Source organism: Vigna unguiculata, chromosome 4 (assembly GCF_004118075.2).
Source record: "Vigna unguiculata cultivar IT97K-499-35 chromosome 4, ASM411807v1, whole genome shotgun sequence".
Taxonomy (NCBI): domain Eukaryota; kingdom Viridiplantae; phylum Streptophyta; class Magnoliopsida; order Fabales; family Fabaceae; genus Vigna; species Vigna unguiculata.
In genome coordinates this window covers 36,155,100-36,175,085 of record NC_040282.1, presented here as the reverse complement: position 1 = coordinate 36,175,085, position 19,986 = coordinate 36,155,100, and the positions used below count along the sequence as shown (strand labels likewise).

The following is a 19,986-nucleotide window of genomic DNA, read 5'->3' as shown; positions in this document are numbered from 1 at the left end:
AATTTTGAACATTTTTTCTCTTTTATATGTTTCATAAACACTTGATGAAAACAATATATATAAGCATCAATTACTCATCTTTTGACTCATCAGTATCTTTTACAGCAAAAAACTATACAAAAGGTTTCTATTAACTTATACAAAGTCTATTTTATTCTGTGTGTTTGTAAAGAAGTTTATCTAAAACACATTCTACCTTTGTAATAATAGCCTAATTACTCTAACATTCTTCATCAGAATCTTCCATTCCATCACAGAACATCTTTTTCTTTTCAACACCACAAAGTTTCCCGCTCTTGGATAAGGAACAAAACCAGTTACCATATATAAATACTTACAACACCACTCACTATTTGCTTCACAGTTTCACAAAGATTTTCCAAGTTCATATATCCAACATGGGAAACTGTTTATTAGGAAACATGTCAGATCCTGAAGCAGTGATCAAAGTCACAACTTCTGATGGTGGCATCATGGAATTCTATGCTCCAATTACTGTGAGTTTCATCACCAATGAGTTCCCGGGGCATGGCATATTCCTAAGTCATGAACTCTTCTGCAAACCACTTGGCCAGTTTGATGAGTTAATGGCTGGAAAGTCATACCACCTTCTGCCACTCAACAACCAACCGGAACACCCTCCGGCCACCACCGGCTACGGCGCCGCCGCCATTAGACAAGGACATGTTCGTTCTCTTAGTGTTCCTACCACCCCTACCCTCCTCCTTACAGAATGTCCTTGGACTACCAACACCACCAAGGAGTGAGGTTTCTCAACAAAACCTCTATAGAACCTTTCTCTTGCAGGACTAGTACTAGTAATAATAATAATACTGGTAAATGCAGCGTTGTTACTAGTGGTAGTAGTAAAAGTAGCAGGTTTTGGAAAGTGAAGTTGGTGATTACTCCTCAACAGTTGATGGATATTTTGTCACAAGAGGCTAGAACGAAGGAGTTGATAGAGAGTGTTAGGATTGTAGCAAAATGTGGGGTTTCTGCAGGTGGCATTTTACCTGCATCTGCTGCAGCAAGCATAGTTTCTGATCAGTGGAGCCTCTCCAGCAGTGGTAGGAGTGCTTGTGATTCCTCTAAGATTGATGCATTGGTGGTTGATGTTTAGTGTAATGCATGAAAAATTTAGCTATAGCAACCAAGTTTCATTCTTTCTTTCTGTCTTTACACTTGTACTTTGGTTACTTAGCTCCTCTTTTTTACTGTCATATATGTTTCTTTGTTGATTTTGTATGGTTGTAAAAGTTCAGTTTTAGACACATTCTGTCATATGATATTGTATAGTGTCTGTGAAGTTGTTGTGTACTAGTGGTGGTGGTGGCATGTCCAAGGCACAAGTGTGTGAACCTTTTGCTTATTTTTTTTCACTGTTTGGAAGATTGCCGAATCAAGCCGATTTTTGCTACTCAAGTTAAACTTCTACAGAAATGCTGCTAAGATTTGAACCTAAAATGCTTAGGGGAAATAGAATTGTTTTCACTGTTTTTATTAATTTATTGAATAATTTAATTAAATATCTCAATTTAATATTTTATTAAAAAACTAGTTATTCTTTAATAATTTAGAAAAAGGTGGTTGTGAGGACATCTTTTTCCTTAAACTAACTAGTTTGTGATAGTGCAAAATCACCACACAGCATTAAAAATCACTGATGATAACTTTAAAACCTTCAGGTACCCCAAGGAATAGATATATGTGTGTGATCACAGTATAGCTGATAAGAGAACAAAATGCGTTTTCAGCATAGTGGAGAAGAACATTAAAAATCTGAAGAAATGTCTCGAGAAGAAATAAAGTACTTTGCACAATATTTCCCCACTCTATCTGTTTTAATTTTTATTTTTCTGTGTTCATCTAATTATATATATATATATATATATATATATATATATATATATATATATATATATATAAAAGTATGGTGACCAAATTAGATATGAGCGAAATTCAATAAAATTGATTTCAATCAATTCAATAGGGTCTATTTTAATTAAAATTGGACCGAATTTAACTTTTGAAATTTATCGAGTTAGTGCCAAAACTAATTTGTTTTTTATTGAATTTATTTTAATTATCAGAAAAACAAGTTTAGCATCTTATCATATATTTTTAAAATTAAACTTAATTATGAAATTTTTTAAGTGAAAATTGGATGTAAGATTTTCTTTAACCTACACAAACGTCAATGACATTCTTTTTTTTATTTAGACTAATAATAATAAAAATATTAATTTTAGCAAAACAGAAACTGTATAAAATTATTTAAATTTATGGAAAGCAATATTCATGTTAATAAATGTTTTATTTTCTAAACATATATAAAAATAGTTCTATGTACAAAAATCAAGGGAATAATCCATTTAGTTTATGGGGCATGTAAACTCCATATATAACCAATACCTGCTGAAAGAACATGCTACCTTCAAAATAAACTTCGACTCTTTATTACAGTAAATTAACTATTGGACCACTCTTCAACTCAACCAACCAAACATATTATACAATAGATTACAATTTGTTTCTTTAATCACATTTTTCAAAAGACACTTCAACTTACTACTGCCAAAACTTTAAAAAACAAAACTATATTAATAAAAATAAGTTTCAATACTTAAAATATATATATATATATATATATATATATATATATATATATTAATTTTCTCAATTGGACAGCATTTTTAAGTGTGAAATTTATTATAAAGAATTGAGTATACCCTACAAATCTGTGCCAAATTTTTAAAAGAATTTTATACACCTTTCAACTTAATTTTTCTGTCAACTGTTTAACTTTGCCTCTTACAACCCTCCCAAGAGTTGGGAAATCATTGTTTGGGACCTTTGATCCTAATGGTAGGGTACTCCATTTTTATATTCGAGTATCTGCAGGCAGTATCATTCTGCAGTGTACTAGGCTTTTGCTTATATTCTGCTTTGTTACATGTCAGGTTGCAATTCTTGTCATTGTTTTTTTCTGTCTTCTCTCATCCAAAGAAAAAATGAGTTCATATTTTGAGGAAAAGGCACCTTGTTGTGGATCTCACTTTTGGATTTTACTCAGCACTTGTTGGGGTTTTGTGTTATTTGCTGCTATCACATCTGGTCTTGCTCTAGGACTCTTATCCTTCAGCCAAGTTGATCTTGAGGTTCTTGTTAAAGCTGGGAAGCCTCAAATTCAGAGAAATGCAGGTACTTCATTGCTTTTTGTGGGTAATTTTCTTCATTTAAGAGTACCTTAACACTCACGAAAATGAAAGACTACCATGTGCACTTTGGTATACAAATATAACAAGAGAAATATGTTCCCGGTCATTTTTTCTTCGCCCTTTAAGACGAGTTTTAAAGATAAAATCATGATGGAACACACGTTCTAAAGCGAACAATACCTTATCTCGAATGTAAGATGATTCAACACAATTCTTTTGTCAAACTTGGGATTGTAACAAAATAAAAGAAATTTTGGTTATGAAACTCAACTATTTACTGCTTCATCTTGTTAAGTGATGAAAATATTTCTTTATCTGCAGCGAAGATTATGTCAGTTGTTAAGAATGAGAATTTACTTTTATGCACCCTCCTTGTAGCAAAATCAATGGCACTAGAGGTATGTTACTCAGATCATTTCAAGAACCTTCTTCTGATTTAAAGTAAGCTTCTGCATACTGATTACTAAATGAAAACCAGAAGTTTATCTTTGTGATCATATATTATTCCAAATCCAAACATTGTTTTAATCATTTACAAAGAAAAAAATATACTATTTTATCATGCTTATGATTTGGCACCACTGAACAAAAATTTTGTTATTGAAGGGGGTTTCTGTTTTTATGGAGAAAATGTTCCCAGAGTGGATTTCAGTATTACTATCAGCCACCATGTTGGCTATCATTGCAGAGGTATAGAAAAATGATCTTTACCATTAATGTATTTAGTTACCTACACACATTTGTATCCCTTTTTTACTGTCTCATCGAAGAGTTTGATCTCAGATTATCCCTCAAGCCTTGTGTTCTCGATATGGTTTAAGTGTTGGAGCAGCATTGTCTCCCTTTGTTCGAGCTCTTATGCTGATTTTCTTCCCAATTGCATATCCACTTAGTAAGGTACTCTTATCTTTACTCAAATAAGTAAGTTATCACAAATTTAGCATCTGCAATGAACAAGGATAACCTTTTTAGGATGTGAAATAAATCTGCAGTGAATTATTGACTCAGCCTATTCCAATAAATTAAAGATGTGAAGTAAATCAGGTTTTCAACTTGTAATATATACTAGGATCATTGTTAAGCTAGTTAGGCAATGTCTATTATATGTTGTTTGGTACACCTAATTTCGTTCTCACAGATGATGCCAATGTTTCTGACCTTTGAGATAACATTGTTAGAGTTAATCGGTGTATGATGTTTGCTTTTAATACCTTAATATTGTTTTATTTATAAGTTGGCAATTCCTGCCATGGTAGTTGTTGGATTGGCTTCTTGGCAAGGGACATACTGCACTTTTAGGACGAACAGAGTTGAAGACTTTAGTCCATTTACATGCAAATGAGGTTAGCTTGTTTTATTGGCTATAGAATTTTGGTAACATTTTTTTTCAAATGCTTAAGTTCACTATCAGGCAGGTAAAGGTGGAGAATTGACACTTCATGAAACTAAAATAATTGCTGGAGCTTTGGACTTAACACAGAAGACTGCTAAAGATGCTATGACACCTTTAAGTGAAACATTTTCTCTTGACATAAACTCCAAACTTGACATGTATGTCCCTCATGTCTTTCTATGATGTTTAAGCATTTCCTTGCCTCAACTTAATTTGTTTACTCTTTAGGCATACAATGGGCTTAATAATGAGCAAAGGTCACAGCCGAATACCAGTCTACTCTGGAAAACAAACAAATGTTGTTGGTATCATCTTGGTAATATATGAGTTTGATATGTTCAAGTTTATAGCAACTTATATTAGGATCATTTTCTAAGTACCACTTTTACTGATTAATGTTATGATTAATATTAAGAAGTAAATTTTAAGTCTAATTCAACTCTACAAACATTTTTTTCTGATATGTCTGTTCAATCTTGATTAGGTTAGGAATTTAATCTTCTGTCGTCCGGAAGATGAAACACCAATTAAATATATGACTATCAGGAGAGTTCCTAGGTATGAAACTTCTTTTTCCTATTTTGCTGATGATAGAGTAGCTTTGAATGGAACATATAGGAAGATGAAAATGCTTATGATGATGAAGGTGAAGGCAAAGATGAAAAGAGAAAGGAAAAAACAACATAACTATTTGGCCAACATAAAGTTCATGTGTTCAGAATACTCTACAAATGGATTAATCTCTGTTATTATCTGTGTAGAGCTTATAATGTTCCATTTGGTTATCAGAGTTGCTGAAGATTGGCCATTGTATGATATTCTGAATCAGTTCAGGAATGGTCAAAGCCACATGGCTGTTGTCCTCAAGTGTGAAGAAAATATCAGAACTGCTGCAACTGAGAGAGAAGGAAAAACTCCAGGTCTGATTATACACAAACAATTCACATTCAAAATCAACACCAATGAACAAGTTTTGATTTTGATTACATAAAAAATTTCTTTGCTTACCCTAAGTTGGTTCTTGCAAACATCTAAACTTGTAGCTGTGAACCTTATAGGACTTGGATCTTCATGTGAACCGGGAGATTATAGTCGCATCTCAACTGATGCATCAGATTGGCATTCACAAGAAACAGAATATTACAGTGCAACACTGAAGAGTGTCATGAATCGTGAGGGTGACTCAGGTCTTCCACAGAGAATATCAGAAGAACCTGATGCAAGTTCATCCTTTGAGAATGTTGAGTCTTTTCCAACAACAGATGAAGAAGTGATTGGGATAATCACATTGGAAGATGTTATGGAAGAGTTACTTCAGGTTAATGTCACTCACTATGTTCAATTCAATGGCAACAACCATATTTAGCGATTTTCTTTTTCTGGTAATCTGAGATTGCTGATGTTTTTGTTCTTTTCATCATTCAAGGAAGATATATTGGATGAAACTGATCATTATGTTGATGTTCATCAAAAGTGAGTAAAGTTTCAAAACTCCAACTTCATAATCAATCATTGAGTGTAAATGTTATGTTATTGATTGATTGATTCTCTATCTTGTTTCAGTATCAAGATCAAACTGCAACATGCAAGAAGAGTGTCATCTGGGTCATCAAGAAGGGCTTCAAGTTCTCGTCAACAACGGAGAAGTTCAGATGCATCTCGAGTTTACTTTTTAAGCCCTACATATGTTTTACCTGTTTCTCCATAACCAGAATTATTCACCACCACCCATGTTTCATCTCAAGAAACATTTGTCACAAATTTCTAAGAGGAATATTATGAGATCATGTGTTGCCTCTTTATTTTTGTTCAAGAGGATGACGATTGATGTATAAAATCGTATAGATTTTCAAATTTATAAAGCTTAACTTTTACATGTAAAGATTTTTTTATAATCACTAGCGTAACACAGGCGCGATAGCGCCTGTGTGTATGTATTTTTTAAATATACGTGACATTATATTAGTAGGTGATAATATTATAATGTTATTAAGTTAATATATATATATATTAGAATTATATTTATTAAAAATAAAGTGAAATATATCAGAACAGATAAAAGAATAATCATTAATAAATAAAGAAGAAGTAGAGACATATGATTTTATAAAATTTTTGTAAAAGTAACGGTTAATTTTAAAAAATTTAAAAATTGTTATATTTAAAGGGTAAAATCGGTATTTTGAAAAGTGGACACAAAAAGGGGAATCCCCTTTATATATTGTTATAGATGAATCATTTTAAGTAAAGATGTTTTGAAGTAGTTAACATAAAGAGCAACAAATTTGTCAGATTTTTTTTTTCAGTTTTCAAAAAAAAAAAATAGTTGAGATTCCAACCTTTGCTTAATTTTTGTATTTCGTAATTTATGTATCTATATAATATAATTAAGTGTATCTTCATACTTATCTTTAATTATATTTTAAAATTTCAATATTTTGAATTATAAAAGTATTGATTTGGTTACCTATAAAATAAAAAAAAAACAAAAATAATGAAAAGAAGTTAATCATCTAGTAAAAATAATGCGACAAATTATTATTCTTTAACACAATTTTTTTTTCCTTTCTTCCTTTTTCATGATGCGTCTTCATTTATGTTTTCACTTAAATTATAATTATAAATTGTAACATCTCATTTTTAATAAATTAACATTACTAAAATGAACCATCACATCATCAATAACCAAAAACAGTTAATCTAACATTTAGAGAGGTGGCTATTACACTTATCTAAAGCATAATCATAAACTATAAAGTTGGTTCAACTACTACATCTTCATTTGTTCACACCAATAAAGATGATCATTGCAAAAAAAGACAATCAACACAAGACATACCACACAGAAGATGAAGCTTATGTGCAAAAATAGATTTTCGTATAACAATAATACAATTAATATTTCATTCAAAGCATTCTTACAAACAAGTATATTGAAAATGAAAACTTAAACAATACTCAATCAGCGAGTAGTGCCTGAAGGCCCACTTGTCCAATGACTATACATCTCGCCTAGCGACAGTAGCACTAGAACTCACAAAGGTTAAATCCTTCAAAAGTCGACCAATAAGACTTGTCGTACCCAATTACCATCAAGTCAATGAACTCTTTAACTTTGGAGTCACTCAACAAGAATATCCTTGTTCAACAACCACCAAGTCCAATCAATATACCACACACAGAGTTTAAACATACCAATTACAATTTACACGACATTCACAAGCTAAAATCATCACATTTGTAGTACTAATTAGGCAACATTTCCAAATTTTATAAAACAATCAACTCATATAATTTAGAATCCCTAACCCCAATTCAATAGATAACTCATCACACAACTCAATCATTCATACAATTCACAGTTCAATCATACAATTGATGAGTTCAACATAGTTATAATTTATAAACACTGTAATTAGCTTCCATTATACATGTGAGACAACTCAAAAGTTCAAAGAGTACCAAATTCCCTTAAAGCTAACAAGATGATCTAGTTATACTTAGAAATAACACAAACACAATCAGTGCATGTTATTAGAACCATTGATCAACAAAGTATCATATGAAAGATTTTGATGCCACATGCAAGCTGAAGAAACTCACAGGCAAAAGAAAGAACAAATGGGTCGAGGAACAATACAAAAAATCAACTTACCCTTAAAAAGAATTTGATCGGATAGAAGCGGGGAAAATCAATTATTATTTATTAAAGTTTTTTTTTTTCATTTCATCACATGATTACAGGGAAAGTTTATAAAAGAATGTAGCCTCATTTCTTAATTTTGGAAGATGCAAAATATATATATATATATATATATATATATATATATATATATATATATATATTTGGAAAATGTGTTCCAAAAATGTTATTGGAAAGTATTATATATGTTTTGGAAGATTATATTCATAAATTTTATTATAGAAAATCCATTCTAAAATATAATTTATATGTTTTGAAAATTCTATTTCAGAAATTTTACTTCAGTAATATTCTGAAAATTTTGAAAACTTTATTTCGAAAAAGTTGTTTCATAAGATAAGATATTCCGAATAAATAATTTGGAAGTCAAATTTACAAAGGGTAAAATTATCATTTTAAAATGTATTACTTACAGCTAGAAATTATAGGAGTGCATAAAGAGAAAGTCCTTTTTGGTTGGGCTAACCCGAACTATCTTGGCCGAAAAGACCCGATCCGGTCGGAACCCTCCATTACTTTTCTCTCCAAAATTCAAATTCCCGCTGAAAAGTGAAAAATTATCAGAGAAATAAAAACAAAACGAAAATATCACCATCAACCACCACAAGCAGCAACATGAACGACGTTGATCGCTTGTTCGCGTGCTTCAAGTGCGGTTTAACACCTCCCAGTACGTTCTTCAATTTTCCTCTCTTCTCTCTCTCTCTTTCAAATCCCTAAGAAACAATGAAGTTCCAATTTCGTATTGTTTTTGTGTGAAATTGAAAAGATAAATATAAAACGGAATGTGTTGTTGCCTCAGAATCTGCTACGAGGGAAAGGAAACGAAGCAGAGGAAGATTAGAGCAAGAAAGTTCGGAATCTCCGGGTCCAGGATCGGTTGGAGAAGAACTGAAAACCCCCTTATCACGCATCAGAAAAATCAACATTGAATCTTCCATAGAGAAAGTAATGTAGTTTCTGCTGTTAGTTAAGGACTAAATTTAGATAAAGCTTATGATGCTGTTTCTAATCAAATTAGAGTTTCTTTTCAGTGACCAGTGTCATAAAGGTTCATGGTATGTCAATATAGATTAGGAATTAAAACTTCAAGTCTGATTGAAGAACAATTCTGAAAAGGTGCCCAAGGAACTCTGTCTAAGTTTTTTTCACCCAATACGTGTCGGTACTTATCGGAGCTATTTATCAGACTAATGGGGAAATTTGGAACACATAATCAAGGAACTCATATGAGGAATTGAAACACCATCTTCAACCCAAATTCTTAAGCCAATAGTTTTTTTGTGTCTTTTTTCCTTATATTCTGCTCTTCCTTTATATTTTCACCAAATGTGGAACTCCAAGTCACATTTGACTCCAACGTAATCACAACTTTTATCCCTTGAAATGTTTTGTCTACTTTAAGTAGCAGGTAACTTTAGCTTGCTTGTTATAACTTATTATTAGATTATTGGAGTTAAAATGTCTTGGAATTTGATGTATCTTTCAGTTTAATTGGTGTGCGTTTGGTTTGAGAGCCCTTTTCCTGTTTTCACTTTTGGTTATAATTATACTTTCTTATTTTCATTTTGTTCTGTCTATGAAAGTATATAAGTTTAACTTTTTGCTATACAAACCTTTGGAAATGAAAACAGGGAATGCTTGCTTTTTTTTTTGTATATTTTTGTACAGTAGATTGCTTCCTCTTCTACCCAAGCTGTTTTTAGAATGTTGCTGGATTTCTACATATATGTGCAACTTGGCTCATACACTATCCTTCCATGAAAATTAAAATACTTTGCATTTCAATTTCAGCTTAAATCAGCGGTAGCCAAAAAAGCACAAAGTATTGGTCATGGAAAGCAATTCTCTCCGATAGTATTTTATGGATCTCCTCATGGCGTGCCTCCCAAAAGGCCAACACGTATGTTATGGCGATTATTACGAGAGATATGTCCTGATCTCTCTCAAAAAAAGACATTGAACGTAAGGTATTGGTTTGTCAGATGCTGCATGTTGGTTATACCCGTTACACTTTCCATATGTCTACTGATTTACTTTTCTTTTACTTTATGTATGATTCGGAATGACTTAATACTGCTTTGTGTTTGTATAGAAAGGAAGTTTGGATGACATTCCCTAGGCAGGATGAAGCAATGAAGTTTTCCAAAGGACAAGCAGATGTTCATGTCTTCAGTTATCAAGACCACTTTAATGGCCAAAGAAGGTTCCTCGTGTCTACTTATACAGAGCTCTGGCGAAGGTTTACTTCACATTCCTTTCTTATATGATTCATAATTTGCAACTAATTAGTAATATCCTTGTGTCCATATAATTGCTGACGACCATACACACAGGTACAAGAATATGAATCCCAAATTCCGACATCATTATGAGGTTATTCAAGAGGTAATAATCTCGTGTTGTTTATATTCACTGATTTAACTAGCGAAACAATGTTGAGGTTACATTGTCTCTAATAGGTGCTTATTTGTTCTTGTTTGTTTTTTCTGGTCGTAATGTTTCCTTTTGCTTTCAGGGTTTACCATGCCATCTTTATTTTGATTTGGAGTTTAATAAGAAAGTCAACAAAGAAAAGAATGGAGAAGAAATGGTTGATCTCTTGATATCAATGGTTCTAGAAGCCTTACTTGAAAAATATGCAATCCAAGGAGACCACAATTGGGTTTTAGAACTTGATTCTTCAACTGAAGGTATGGCTTTTCTTCAGGTCTATTACTGTTATGTCTGTTGCCTATATCTTTGATGAGCTTTTGCTGTTTGCTTACATGAATTCTTTATCCTGTAGCTTTCTTACGCCTTCCATCTGTGTACAATTTTCTCTTTTTCTGCCAAATATAATTTACTGAAGAATTTGTGGCTAATCCATGTATATTAACAGTTGAAGTTTGCTTTGGCACATATTGATTTGCACTTAGGGATCAGTATTGACTTGTTCAAATTAGATGGCAGTGGTCATTGTTGGTGCTGTTTGTTGACCAAAACATTGGAAGTAGTGAATATAAAGATTGTTTGTCTTGTCTAATTTTCACTGAAATGCTTTGGTTGGAGGATTCAGTCCCCAAGACTTTATGCCAAGTGCTAAGGACTTCATCTTTGAACCAATGGACACCTGAAGCACTTACTATCATAACTAGTTAAGGATGCATATCACGGGATAGAGAAAAAAGATAACAAATTCTAAGAGATAATGGGAAATATAGAGAAACTACTACTAAAACATAATCCAAGATACAAAAATAATTTTTGATATATCTAAACATATTGTTAATTCCAACATCGTTTTACAGTAGTTTTTCTTTATTCGTTAATTTTTACAAGTAAAACAATTGTTAAGTGCTTCTATGGCATGAATTCTGATTTTTCCCATGGTAGGAATGACCCTTATTTCAGTATTTTCATTTGCAGATAAGTTCTCTCGTCATGTAATAATTTGCATACCAAATGCTGCATTTAAGGACAACTCTCACGCCGGTGCATTTGTTTCAGAAGTAAGTCCGAGTATTTTCATTATTTTCAACCTTGGCTACACATAAATTTTGGATTAGGATGGTTTTCTTCCTATTATTTAGATTCAGTAAAATTATGAATGATTCATTATTAATCACTTTTTATGAAAATGTTTTTCTTAGCTGGTAAAAGGGAAAGTTTATAGTATTTAAGCAATGTTCTATGGTATTTATTTTGTATAGCATCCAGTATCCACTATCAACCATTGCCACTCTAATGACATTTTACCAGATATGCTCAAGAGTTCAAAAAGCAAGGGCGAAAGATAAAACTTTTGATAAATTGTTTGTAATGAAAGATTCTAGCAGCGAGGAATCTGCAGACCAACTTTTTGTGGATACTGCAGTATATTCTCGGAATCGTTGTTTCCGTCTTGTTTTCTCTTCAAAAGCAGGAAAAAGTTCAGTTCTTCTACCGACAAAGCGATTTAAGTGCAAGGACTTGGTATGGCAGTTTTCTTACTAATATTTATTATATGAATTATTCCATCAAAATAATGTTATTTGGAAGGGTTTTTCCTAGAAGAAAATTACATGAAATTTGGAAAGTTTAGTTTTAGTATTTGTACTTGCATCTTTAAAATGGGAACACGAAAAGCCATTATATGGACATAGAGCTCCTTTAAAGGTCATTATCATGATTCTTCTCTTAGACCCTGTGGGGTATTGGGTATATGTTTTTTTTTACCATGTAGAAAAGGGGTAATAACATGTATTGTTGTCAATTTCCCGTTGAAGACAGTTGTAGGATCTTATTCATTTCAATGAAAGCCAAAAATATGCATTATCATGTGCAGGACAGTGCATATACGTCTTCATTCTGCCTTTTATTCATTTTGTGCAATCTTTTCTTCACTTAGTTATTTTCCTGTTTGATTTTGTTAAGTGACAGGGTGAAGAAGACATATTCATGGCTTCCTTGATATGCAATATTGATGTTGATTGCCAAACATATCTGGTCTGCAAAACAGACTTAGATTGTGTGAAAACTCTGCATTTTGATACAGAGGTAGATTTGGGCTTTAAATTTGTAAATCTTTTGTTGCATCAATTTTATTTCCTTTTGTTCTAATATGATGCTCGGATAATGTGCACGTATCCGAAAAGATGTGTTTGTTTGGGCCGTACGATTATTTTAAAAATAATAGAAGAATATACATATTTAAAAGTGTATAAAAATTATGAATCATAATAAGTTTATAATTGAAATTATGCATATTTATGTTTCATGCAGTTGTATTAGATATAGTTGCTTTAAAGGTGTGGACACTTCACCTATACATATATGTGAAGTATCTAAAACTATCGCTATCAGGTACAAGAACCAAATATAAATATTGGTAATTCATAGATTTAGATAATTCATTGATATACATCCATAAAACATTCTGTATCAATGTAAAAAACAAAAATCGAAATATTCATTCTTTGGTTATTATTTTCAATGGTGTAAAGTTTACTTTCTTTGTGTATAAAGTGTTATTATGTTAAATCTGTAGATTTCTACAAAATCTTTTATCCGTATGTTATTATTTTCAACTGTGTAAAGTTTACTTTCTTTGTGTATAAAGTGTTATCATGTTAAATCTGTAGATTTCTACAAAATCTTTTACCCGTATGCACATACCCATAACTGGACAGCTTCCTTGAAATTTAAACTTTCATGCACTTAATTCCTTAATTATTATACGTATTTAACTTTGACAGGAGAGCAATAATGTTAAAAGTCCATGCCAAAATCTTCGACAATTTACGTTGGATATTGGCACAACTGATCTTTCAACTACATACTTCATGGGAAAGTCACCATTCCCATTTCTGGACAAATTTATATTATCTGTTGCCTCTGTCGGGAATATACCAGGTGATCCATGTCAGTTGTAATTTATTATTTTAAGCATGTTTTTTCCATAAGTAAATGGACCAAACTTATACATATATATATATATATATATATATATGTGAATTTTCATGGTTTCATGTTGTCCCTGGATGTTTTCAACGTTGAGATTTCAGTATAACCCTGCTCATTGTGTTGATTTTTTTCTGCAATTATAGGAAACATTTATAGCTGGTATTTTTTATCGGAATTTAGACTGATGGTCTACAGCATGACAAAAAATAGATACTGTGAGCGAATTGGCAGACAGCATAAAAGCAATAATGGTAAATCCCCTGAAAGTGCTTTGTTTTTTTTTTATCCTGGAAGGCTGGAACGGCTGTTTGGCCGTCTCTGAATGTTAAGTATCATCCCAAATGAATTTTTTATTTTTAGGGTAGAGATTCCTTGTATTTTGATTATGATTGTTACTTTAACGAAGCCAGGGATGTTTTTCTTGTTTCTGTTGTTAGAAGTGTGGTTGCACCTTGTCTTCTATTTTTCTGTGTTCTCTAGTATAGGATTGCAACATACTAATTTGATGATTTACTGGTCCAGTTATATATGTGGTTGATCTACGAATGGCGGTGTATTATCAGAAATGTCATGATCCTGACTGCAGAGGTTAATATATTTACAGTGAAGTTCTTGAAGACCCTTTTCACACTCAGTTCTTCATTCTCTCTTAACACGTTTATTAATTCATTTTTAATGGAAATAGGTTACCGGTCTCCGTCACGACCAATCCCAGTTCATGTGTTCTCCAATTCTTCAGATGTAACTGATTCATCCTTTGGGTTGTTAGATGGTGAACAGTTAGTGGATAATAAGTGGAGACATCAACTTGATGATAACAAAGAACAAAACTCTCTACAATATGATGACACTGTTGAGAACAACTCCAACGATTCCTGGTGGGTAGAAGCCATAAGAGTTGTTGAAGATATGGAGAGTAAGCAAACAAAGACAGAGCTAAGCACTATGGTTAGTAATTCTAAACTTTATTTGAACACTGCCATTTACATTACAATGGTCATAAGATTCCCTAGTGAGTTGTTGTTATCTTGCTCCACTACAGGACTAGAGCCCTATGCCTATTATTTAGACCGTGGTGGCAGATTGTGTTTTCCAATATGATAGAATTTTGTTGGAAAACTATAGGGTCAGGGAACGAAAACGAACTAATCCAAATCGGTTCCATTGGGTATTTCTACTTATATTGCATTTTGGATTGTAAAGAATGGAGCTTGGTAGTTTTATTCAATCTAATTTGAGTTTGACATATTTATTCTGATCACTTACAAATTCTTTGATCACAATATAACGGAATTCAATTTAGATTTCATCTTATTTCAAAATTGACCCAACTTGACCTATGATAATCCTTTACGGTAACCTTTCTCAACGGGTCTTCAACTATTGAAGTAGGGTTATCTTTGAATTGAAACTGAGAATCAAATGGGTTATTGGAGAGGTGTCAACTAGCTCAGTTGGTGAAGTCCTTTGCAAGCGATTGTAAGGACCTAAGGTGAATATTACCTTTCTCTCATTTGGAGTAAACTTTTTTGACCCCTGGTCCCTCTCCTTGTGTGAGGATTTGTATGTGTTCCTGAATTGCTGTGTACATGGTGCATATAGAGAGAATCTTATTTTCTTATGAACAGAAAAGGCACCACTCAAATGGAGAGTTTTATTTTTTTCCAAACAAAGCTTTCCACCAGACTGGCCTTTGTCCTAGATCATGATTGCACCAAAGATGTTTTATTTATCTGAAGTGGCCACATAATTACATGTACATAACCCTTAATATTATTCAATAAAATATCTTGAAGCAGGAGGTAATTGATGATGAAGATGAGGAGTGGTGGCTGGCTGTAGAAAATACTGCATCCCAGGCTGAACTGGCCACCTTCAGTCAACAAGAATTTTGCGCCATCTAAGTCCATTGAGTTGAAAGAATTTCCTACTTCTGGAATTAACAAACATCTTCAGGACTTGATAGCTGAAAACCCAGAATCCGCACGTTGTCCATATATCTGCTGCAAGCAACTTATGGATCCTGTGAACTGATAGAAAATGCTCTTCAAGAGGATTGACAACTGATTCAACACACGAGCTGTATGAGTTTGACTGTAAGTTTTAACCATTTTGCTGTATCGATGTTAATAATCAAGTTAGTTCTGCTAGCCATCCATTTCATGACTTTCATAACCTTAATGAAATAAATTGAGTTAACACGCTAGTTTTTTATTATTATCTTTCAAGTCTTCTCAATCAATTTCATTTTATACCACTAAGCCGTTCCAGTATTTATAGAATTAATATTCAAGGTTTATATATTTGGGAAACCTTGTTAAACAAGATTTTAAAACAGAGATTGTATGTATTCTTGAAATAAATTAAATTTATTAGAAAATTGTAGCAAGGAATTGTTCTAACTTATGGTTTGTTTAAATTAATTTAATGAGTCTAAATATATCTAAGTATAGGCATATTTATTACCCGTTTATATGCAAGCATAAATGATTATAAAAATAAGTGCATAAATTGTTCCGAGCAAAAATAACAATTTTGTTGAGGGTGACTCAAGTTGAATCAGATAAGTACCAATTCCCTCTGTATACAATCTTCTTGAAATACCATGTTGAAGCCGTTCATATCTCTAATGGCTGATAGAGTAATCTTCCTATTCAAATCATTGAATTTATACTTGAGCATCATTTTTAATATTGTGAGACGAGTTCAAGTAATACGTAGATTTTCAACTCCACGTAAAGTCCAAAATTTTCTGATAGTTAACTGGTTAAAACATTAAAATTGTTGTTGAATAATTGTTAGCTAGAATTGTGATTGAATTGGTTCAATTAATTAAGTATAAAATATAAGGGTTAAATATGTTTTTGGTCTCTTAAGTTTCAGTGAATTTTGGAATTAGTCTCTTTTCAAAATTTTATACTAATTTAGTCCTTCATCTTTAGAAATGTATGAATTTAGTCATTCTTACTAAATTTTGTTAAGTTTATCTGACGTTTTAAGTGTATTTTATGATAGTATTTGAATTGTTTACACTGTTTGACATTTTCGCTTCAATGTTAACTTAAATATTATCATAAAATGCATTTAAAATGTCAAATGAATTTAACAAAAATTGGTAAGAAGGACTAAATTCACACATTTCTAAATTTGAAGGACTAAATTAGTATCAAGTTTTGAAGATGGATTAATTTTAAAATTGACTGAAACTTGAGGGATAAAAACATATTTAACCCAAAATATAATAATGATTAAATGATCTATAAAATAATACTAACTAAATGTAATATCATAACATTATTTTTAGGTTTAATCACACGCAAAGTCCTCGTTTTGGTTAAAAAATCTCAATTAGGTCTTCAGCTTCAAAATTGTCCCAATTGAGTCCTTAAGTTTGAAAATTTGTATTAAATAAACCATTTCTGTCAGGTACTGTGAAACAACGTTTGATGTTGCTGTGATGTAATATTGAACAGTACACGTGTAATTTGTTTATAAACTAATCATAGAATCGACTTGATCATCAGATTTTCGATTCTAAGTTCATAACCCTAGCCCATTCCCATTTTGGGCGGAGCATATCTACTAATTCTTTGATTCCAGTTAGTAAGGTAAGAGTTGAACTAAGAAATAGATTCTAGAAGCTAAAAAAGGGTATCCTGAGCAATTTCAATAATAGGGTTCATTGATATTCCTGGTATAGTAGATGCTATCACACATACAATCATACTTAATTCGATGGAATTGTTTGATCTTAAAGGGGACCTTCTATAATTTCGCACGTGAGGAGTTATTTCTTGGTTTCTGTTTATAAATTTCACTGTTGTTGACGTGTATATAGGGAGAGGCAATGCTTATGACTTTGCCCTAACAATTGAAGAAAAAAAAAAGTAAAGTAGCTATGTCATTTTCAAATTCGTCTGGATCTTGCACATGTGGGGGGAAGCAACCTAGTGGTGGGTCTGATGGTGGTCGTTCATCTCACGGTGGTGGATCTTCCCATGGCTGTGGCGCAAGGATTTTTGCTATTAAGCTCATGTGTTACTGTGGTCAGACAGCTGTATTGAGAACAACAAAAACCCCTAAGAATAGGGGCAAACAATTTTGGGGATGCCCTAAGTTTAAGGTAAGATGTGGGAAAAATTCATTTTTTGTTCAATTTAAGTTTTCTGGCATGAAAAAATGATAACATGATTGTGGTATTTTGTGAAACAGAGTGGGTCTCAAGATTTGGGTGGCTGCAATTTTTTCCAATGGTTTATTGAACAGGAAATCGAAGAAAGAGATGTGGTGAAGATGGAAGAAAAAGATGTGGTGAAGATGGAAGAAAGAGATTTTGGAGGGAATAAAGTGCTGAAAGTAGAGAAGATTGAAGAAAAAGATGTGGTAAATATGAGAGAAAGAGATGGTGGATGGATCATAACTAGGAAACTAGATGAGGCTATAGTTCGTTTGCAAAAGTGGATGAAGTTGATGTTAGGGATGATGGTTGTTGTATGCGTTATGAATGTGATAGTTATATCACTGTTATTGTAAAGACCTAACGTGTTGTATGGGGTGGTTGAACTTTTGTGTTATTTAATGTTTTCAAATGAATTCAACAGGTTTGGTTCTAAATTATGCGTTAGGAGTCATATTTTTTGTATGATAGGAAAACTAAAGTTTGGTTAACTCATATATACAGATATACCCATAAATCAATTAAGAAATTACAGTCCCTACCACACACACTGAAATGGGGGACCACAGTGAGAAAATATTTAGACACCCACGTGGGAGACAAAAACCATAAAAGAGAACCCCACCACCACACCGAATATGGAAAAGCAAACATACTTTACACACAACCAACACACTTAAACAACATTATCCACCAACCAAATCTTACGCAAAACAAAATAATCACAGGATAAAGTGCACCAAATCATACTTAAAGGAATATAATCAAATTTAGTAGCAAAACCCAACATCCAAAGCTAACTCACCTTCGCAACAGTGCACCTCCTACAAATTCTTCTTCGATGAACCACGAGCGCCAATGAAAATGACCCACCAACAAGTGAAACCCACGAACGCTAGAACAAATGCCCTAATCTTCCACCCTACCCACCTTTTCCTTAGCTTCGCGCTCCACTGCTCAGTTCCTGCGACATGAAGTAAATAAACCCTAACTTCAAATTTGGGGATTTGTTAACTTTCGAGATTACCAGCCAATGTTGTTCCAATTCTTTTCCTTTTTTTCGTTTTACATTTTTTATTTTCCACATCAGTAAAAAAGTCCAACACAAACTGTCTACTGTACATCGCGGTTAAACATTTTAACAGTGTTGACGATTTGCCCTTATTTAATACAAATTTTCAAACTTAAGGACTCAATTGGGACAATTTTGAAGCTGAGGACCCAATTGAGATTTCTTAACCAACACGATGACTTTGCGTGTGATTAAACCTTATTTTTATTGGTCTTGTTATAATCCGCCATAAAGTTGAATCTCCCTCAAGATATTATAACTGTTATTTCAATACATCGGATTACACTACTGACATTCAAAATGGAATTTTAATATATAATAAAATATATAATAATACTTTAACTTAATTTTAATAAAATAAAATAATATCCACTGACAAATAACAAGTTTACATTTAAAGTAAAGAACGAAATACAAATCAATGTAATATGGAATTATAAAATTCAAGATATAAAAATTATAAATTAGAATGAGTATTTTGTTTTATAAAAGATTAATAATTCTGAAAGTAATTATACCTATGTAACTTTTCTTAAATGTTTTTATTTATAGATGAAATATTTTATACTAAAAAAGAAAAAAACTAAAATATGGTTGTCCAAATCCGTCTTTAAAGCAATTCTTAAAGTAGTTACTATGAAACCCCTTTTTATTTTCTCTCCTTCTCTTCCACTTCACACTCACTAAAAAACAGCCACACCAACTTAATCCTTTTCTTTCTGCACTGGTCTCCTCCTTTCTCTCAAACCAGAGTACAACATCCTTTCTGACCCATCCTTCCTCTTGAATTTCAACAAATAAGCCAGAAGGATCAACCAATACTTCCTTCCTAGCTAAACCTCCATCCTCTCAAAGTAAGTAGAAATTCCTTCTCACTTCTAATCAATTTTGAATTCTGGAAGTTCTTATTGAGCTAGACCGAAATTAGGGCCCTATCCTTACTGTATGAACCTTCATTTCAGTCTCTTAGGTTGTAATTTGGAGTGCTTCACTGTGAGA

General features: G+C 32.4%; 3 protein-coding genes and 1 pseudogene across 5 annotated transcripts; all 4 read left to right on the top strand.

Moving 5' to 3' along the window:
- Positions 1-59: 59 nt before the first annotated feature.
- Positions 60-1,417, top strand: LOC114182482 (annotated as a pseudogene).
- Positions 1,418-3,011: 1,594 nt separating this feature from the next.
- LOC114180846 (DUF21 domain-containing protein At2g14520-like) lies at positions 3,012-6,319 on the top strand. The gene is made up of 12 exons (XM_028067137.1): positions 3,012-3,201; positions 3,540-3,616; positions 3,825-3,908; positions 4,002-4,115; positions 4,475-4,561; positions 4,630-4,769; positions 4,840-4,927; positions 5,096-5,169; positions 5,401-5,531; positions 5,670-5,929; positions 6,038-6,084; positions 6,175-6,319. Exons 1-12 carry the CDS (start codon positions 3,012-3,014, stop codon positions 6,317-6,319), a joined length of 1,437 nt encoding a protein of 478 aa, XP_027922938.1.
- Positions 6,320-8,851: 2,532 nt separating this feature from the next.
- Positions 8,852-15,939, top strand: LOC114181468 (DNA-directed primase/polymerase protein). 3 transcript variants are annotated; one of them, XM_028067935.1, is made up of 14 exons: positions 8,853-8,984; positions 9,117-9,262; positions 10,109-10,284; positions 10,410-10,556; positions 10,651-10,702; positions 10,833-11,007; positions 11,723-11,805; positions 12,056-12,268; positions 12,716-12,832; positions 13,531-13,687; positions 13,882-13,989; positions 14,261-14,326; positions 14,424-14,686; positions 15,538-15,939. In XM_028067935.1, exons 1-14 carry the CDS (start codon positions 8,930-8,932, stop codon positions 15,640-15,642), a joined length of 1,863 nt encoding a protein of 620 aa, XP_027923736.1. In that variant the 5' UTR covers positions 8,853-8,929; the 3' UTR covers positions 15,643-15,939. The 3 variants fall into 3 exon arrangements, with proteins under 3 accessions (XP_027923737.1, XP_027923736.1, XP_027923735.1); XM_028067934.1 differs by having other exon boundaries at positions 15,535-15,939; XM_028067936.1 differs by lacking the exon at positions 15,538-15,939 and having other exon boundaries at positions 8,852-8,984; positions 14,261-14,341; positions 14,424-14,514.
- A 1,297-nt stretch (positions 15,940-17,236) lies between these two features.
- Positions 17,237-18,290, top strand: LOC114182751. Its single transcript, XM_028069681.1, has 2 exons — positions 17,237-17,861; positions 17,951-18,290. The coding sequence occupies exons 1-2, from the start codon at positions 17,637-17,639 to the stop codon at positions 18,269-18,271; spliced, it is 546 nt and encodes a 181-aa protein (XP_027925482.1). The 5' UTR covers positions 17,237-17,636; the 3' UTR covers positions 18,272-18,290.
- The last annotated feature ends 1,696 nt before the right edge of the window (positions 18,291-19,986 follow it).